The sequence below is a fragment of the Mus pahari genome, chromosome 17 (assembly GCF_900095145.1).
Source record: "Mus pahari chromosome 17, PAHARI_EIJ_v1.1, whole genome shotgun sequence".
Taxonomy (NCBI): Eukaryota; Metazoa; Chordata; class Mammalia; order Rodentia; family Muridae; genus Mus; species Mus pahari.
In genome coordinates this window covers 53,577,915-53,583,643 of record NC_034606.1, presented here as the reverse complement: position 1 = coordinate 53,583,643, position 5,729 = coordinate 53,577,915, and the positions used below count along the sequence as shown (strand labels likewise).

At 51.2% G+C, this 5,729-nt stretch overlaps 1 protein-coding gene across 1 annotated transcript; it reads right to left on the bottom strand.

Annotated features, from left to right (window-relative positions):
* Nucleotides 1-237: 237 nt before the first annotated feature.
* LOC110334466 (palmitoyltransferase ZDHHC3-like) lies at nucleotides 238-1,527 on the bottom strand. The gene has a single exon (XM_021216182.1). It carries the CDS (start codon nucleotides 1,446-1,448, stop codon nucleotides 609-611), a length of 840 nt encoding a protein of 279 aa, XP_021071841.1. The 5' UTR covers nucleotides 1,449-1,527; the 3' UTR covers nucleotides 238-608.
* Between the last annotated feature and the right edge of the window lie 4,202 nt (nucleotides 1,528-5,729).

Below are 5,729 nucleotides of genomic sequence, written 5' to 3'. Positions count from 1 at the left end.
GCTGTTCCTCTGACTTCAACACAAGCACTATAGCATGTGTATATCTACCAAATAAGTAAATAAATATAACCAAAAGATTAAAAAGAAAAAACAAACCAAAGCTAGAGTATATTGACAAACCACAAAGCAAAGACCCTAAGTAAAATCAAATTTACCAATATGGAGAGAGAGAGAGAGAGAGAGAGAGAGAGAGAGAGAGAAACTACCAATGCAATGGAATTGAACTTGTGAGAAATGCAAAGGCCGGTCAGAACCAGATGATGCTCTTTGAGCTCACAGCAGAAGGCAGGGCATCATCTTGCGATTACTTTAGAATGTGCAGTTGGAATTAAACAAGAGTGGGTACCAACTCAGGACAGGTGGTCATAGGGATGCATTTCATTGCTTTCCATCTGATAGCATTTTCGGAGCTACAAGCGGGCACAGGGAGCCCAATTTCCTCCGGGTTCCTCCAACAATTATAGAATAGCTTTCTTTTGCTATTCTGCTGCACAAGAACATCTGAAGTATATTACTTTGTACTCTGCCATGTTGGTTTCCTTCAGGGAGCTGCTTTGTTCAGGTTTGTGTGTCGCCGCCATGCTTTGCTCTGGACACCCATGAATGGCTTAGGCCATAAGGTGTTGCTCACTCACTTTGTAATGTTCTGGGGAATGAAAAGGGCTGAGCCAGGCCAGGGAGACGTGGGAGCCACAGACCGCCTTCATGTTTGCGCACTTGGACCGTCTGCCCTCTGAGTGTGTGTTCTGATACAGCAGCTCCGTTGTAGTTTTGTCTGCGTAGATGGCGCACATTTGGCTGCAGAGCATTACCACGCCAAAGAGGAAGCCCATTAGCGCCACCAGGAGGAGGAAGAGGATAGGGGCAGGTAGGGACACGGTGCTGCTGGAATCCCACTCGCCCCGGGCGTAGCTGCACAGGACAGGGACGCCCAACAGGAGCAGAACGTGGGTCGAGGTAAGTCCAATGTACATTGTGAAAAGCAGGAAGTACTTTTGGTTGTCCTCACCCACGCAGTTGTTAATCCAGGGACAGTGGTGGTCGTTCTTGCGGATGCAGCGCTTGCACACTGTACAGTGGCAAGCTCTCTTCGGTATGGCAGAGCGGCAGTCGGGACAGTAGGACACTGTGTCAGGCCCGGGTGGGTTACCCAGGGGCACAGAACCTGGGTCGGTTAGCATAGTCCGTAGATGTGACGCGAGTGCCAACGAGGCCAGCAGATGGAAGACCACACCATTGGCTACTGTGTACAACATGTTGTTAGACGGCATAAGCAGGTCCCGGAACAGTACCCATCCACCGCTCAGCACCAGCGCCCACGCGGCCGTGGCGAACAGGATGCCAATGGGATCCAATATGAACCAGCAGCGTTGGTTGGGAGCCTGCAGCGGGGTCTCTAGCCCGGCGCTGTGCTCAGATGTGCCACGGTTTTGGACCCATGAGAACATTTTGAGAGTCCTCAGACACGCTCAAGAGCTAACATCTTGATGGTAGACCCAGGGCCCTGGAGGAACCCCTTCGCGAGGAGAGGGTCTCAGCTTGTCTGGAATTGCTTCCTGCCTCCCTGGGACGAGCCAGGGAGGGGCGGGGAGAGCTCCCTGACAAGTTGATCCTTGCAGCATTCTAGAATGTTCCCTCAGACAGGTTTATGAACACAGAAAGGGCTTAGTGTCCCTCAAGGCCCGGGCGTGGGGGGGGGGGAAGGCTGGGAGGAGACACCTGTAGGTGCTGGTCCGTTGGTTTTGCTTTCTCCACTCTGAACGGACCTGTCGGAACCTCTTTGCTTTGGGGAAACTGAGGCAAAAGGAAGTTAAGTAAATTACCAGAAGAGACCAGGTGAGGGCTCCACGCCTGCTGTGTGGTCCAGAACCTGGGCTTCTGCCCCTTCTTGTTCTGGGCTAAAGGTTTACCCAGGGGAGGAATCAGGATGTTAGATGAGAGAACATGAGTTTCTCCTCAGAAGGGGTGGTGGAGATGAATGTGATGACCGCCATGGTCTGCCAAGCCCCCACAGGGAGACCTCCCTCTAGAGCCCAGCAGGCAGATCCTTCAATGCTTACCTGGGACAGGAGAAGAGACACAGTGGAGAGCAGGTGAAAGGAGAGGTGTGTGTAAACGAGGGTGGCGCTGCCTGTGCACAGCCAGGTCCTGTTAGGGGACATAGCCTACAGAATGTCGGAGGTTTGTCAGAGCATCCACACTAAGAGCATCTGTCCGGCAGGGCCAGTGTGGCAACAATATGGTTGATGTAACCCTGGGACAGACATGTTGGAGAGTGTTTGGGTCTGTGGCCTCTCAGGCATGATAGCTTTTGGGGGGAAGCTTCAGAGAAGACCTGGTCCAACTGCCTTCTCCTTCCACAGCCCAAATTCAATGGTATAGGGGGCAAATATGGGTGGCTGGGCTTCTGGTCGCACCACCAGGGTAGAGGGACCTGTTTGGCCGTAAACATGGCAGAGGCTGGATGGGGTGGGGTGCTGCTTTTCAATTGTGTTGTACTGAGGACTTGCCCATACAGAGGCCAGTGTGCTTTGGTTCCCCAGTGTTCTGTACTCTTTAAAAAAAAAACCCTTCTGTTAGGCTGTGGAGATGGTGTGTGTGTACGTGAGTGTGCGTGTGCATGTGCATGTGTGTGTCTGTGATAAACAACAACCGGGATCATTTCTGCTGTTCCTTGTCACAGCCCAGTGGCCTCATGGATTTGTGTGAGTCACTGTCACCACACCTAACACCTAACCTAGAGGTGGGCATGCAGGGACGAGGGAACAAACTATAGCTTGCAGGTGAAAAGACACTGTTGGCCCCTACCCCACCCCCTCAGCAGGTCCCTTTGCAATATGGGGTGGCCTTGCTTCAGAGAGCAGAGTTTGTGGGGTGTTGATGCCTCTGTGAACATACATGTTACAGTCGCATACATGCAAACCACTGGAGTCCCCCGCCATGCCAGCTCCCCGGCCTTCTGTCCATTCTGTTTCCTGCTGCTGGGTACCTCCTTTCCAGACTCTCCTCACACACCTTGACCTCCCTGATGTCTGCTGGAAGCCATCAGCCAAGTGTTTTGAGTGTCTGAGTCGTGAAATCGGAAACAGCTGTTCACCAGCTTCATTGTCCCCCATGTGTGGTGACTGGTGTGGGACTTTGAGGGAACTCAGCTCTCTGGGACAGAACTGCAGAAAATCCTCTTGGGGTAATGGTGGGGCTTCTGGCATGAGCCTCTTGTCCATTCTAGGCATTGCTATTCCTGTGTCTACCTGCTAGATGGCCCATCCAAACTGTCTGGGTGCCCTGGTTGTTCCTTTTATTTCTGCATGTAAGGGCATGCAGTTGCTGTCTCTCCTCCTGACTCAGCCGTGGTGTGGAGTTCCCTGTACCCTTCTGTGGGTTGGTACCTGAGTGTCTTGTTTCCTCACTGGGTTTGGAGTTTGAGCATGGGATGGGCTGTCATCTTGCTGGTGGTGGGGCTGCATCTCAAATGCTTGCTCTCAGTGGTGCATCGCCAACACTATAGGAGTATAATGCAACTCCCCTGGGAAGCGTACGTTCTACAGTGTGGGCCTGGTGGCTTAGGTTCCATGCCTGGGACCCAGTTAGGTTCTCAGTGTAGATTGTCAGGGGTGCCAACTTCATGAAACCAGCAGCAAGGAAGTGAGAGGCTCCTGGGAAGACTGGGGGCGGGGCAGAGTGGAGAACTCAGGGTTTGGACATACCTGCTGGTTGCTGGGAAACTCGAGTCTACAAGGCTGAGTCCGTCTCCTGCTAAGATGTTCTGCTCTGGGATGGGAGCGTCACACAGCTTAGCTGTGGGGAATTGATGCCCCTGGTATCCAGTACAAGAGGAGTGGGATTGGGATGGAAGGCCTTCCTATGGATCTGTGGCTTGTTTCCCACAGCTGCAAGCTATGTCCAAAGCTAGCTTGCTTCTGGGATGTCTGCCTTCTACCCTCTCCGTCCTAGTTTTCTTTCTGCTGCTATGATAAAACTGACCAGAGGAGGAAAGGGTTTACTTCTGCTTATAGAGAAGATCCAGTCTGGCTCCGTCTTAAGATCAGAAGCCATCTTGTTACAGGGTCAAATTAAGTTCGTTTCTGTTTTCTGTACGACTTGTTTCTTCATCTTATAATTCAACCTCACCATGCATTGGATCTTCCTGGAATTCAAGTTGGTCTGTATCCTGACTGAATCTTCACCCACATCCACCCTTATAAGATAAGGTATTCTGCCAAATAACATTGAGATGTTCTGCCAAGTCCTTATGTGACCAGAATTCCTCTGGAAATCTCCCAATCCTTGGAAACCTTCTAGCTGTGTGGTTTTGGGGGGGGGGTATAAAACTCTCCCTTCTCCTATGTTCAGGGTGGTTCTCTCAAATCCCCATTTAGGGAGAGGCCGTCACCGGGCCAGCTATATTGTGCACACATAATAAAGCTTGCTTAATTCAACTAAAACCGATTTGGTCGGTGGTCTTTACTCTCTTTCAGTTGGTTGACAACAGGTTACTACAACTCAGCATCAAGGGACTCCAGGGCAGTAACTGAGGGCAGGAACCTGGAGGCAGGAACTGAAGCAGAGACCACTGAAGAATGCTGTGAATACACTGGCTTGCTCAGTCTTTCCTACACAGCCCCTCTGTCTTAGTTATGGTTTTCATTACTGTGATGAAACACCATGACCAAAAAGCAAGTTGGAGAGGAAAGGGTTTATTTGGCTTACACTTAGATCATTGGAAGAAGTCAGGACAGGAATTCAAGCAGGACTGGAGGCAGGAGCTGAGGCAGAGGCCATGGAGGGGTGCTGCTTACTGGCTTGCTTCCTGTGGCTTGCTCAGTCTATTTTCTTATAGACCACCAGCCCAGCCTTGGGCTCTCCCCATATTGATCACTAATTGAGAAAATGCCTTACAGCTAGATCTCACGGAGGCATTTCCTCAACTGAGGCTCCTTCCTCTCTGATGACTCTAACTTGCATCAAGTTGACACACAAAACCAGCCAGTACACTCTCCTACATCAATATTAATCAAGAAAATATCCCACAGGACAGTCTGATGGAGATAGTTTCTCATCTGAGATTCTCTTTTCCCAGGTATGTGAAATTGATAGCCAAGATTAGCCATCTGCTGCCCAGTCCCCAACTCTTAGAGTTCCACTTGAGCCCTGCTTCTCCCCAGGTGAAGCCAAAGTGCACTCTTGAAGGACAGCGACTATCATCTGGGCTGCAGGTCATTGTCCCAGAGGCTTGCTCTTACCTGCGGACTGCTGTCTAAGCTGGGTCGTGGCACCCTGAGGAACTGGAGACATGCTTGCCCATGGAGAGCCCCGGGTTCATCTGGCCAGCGCTACAGCTACATCAAATGAGGTTCTGTTGTTCTTGTTATAGCTGCCAGGGTTTGGGATGAGGTTGCTTTCAGCTTCAGGTGAAGGGGTTTGCTTCCCGCTTTACGCTTTGAGGGGCGTATATCTTGTTTCCATGCTTTAGAGGGTACACTTCCTATTTCCGTGCTTTGCCCTCATCAGATCGAAAAGAACTCTGGGGCGAGTCTCACTCAGCACCTGTGGCTCCTCCCAGCACTTACCATCCTGCCTCTGACCCTAAACCTCTCCAACCCAGGGACTGGACTTCCCTTCCTTCCCCCACTTTCTGACCTTATATAACTAGGCCATTTTGGGTGGCTACAGGCTCTTTTGGTTCTTCTCTTGGTGCCCTTCCTCCTCCTCCTCCTCCTCCTCCTCCT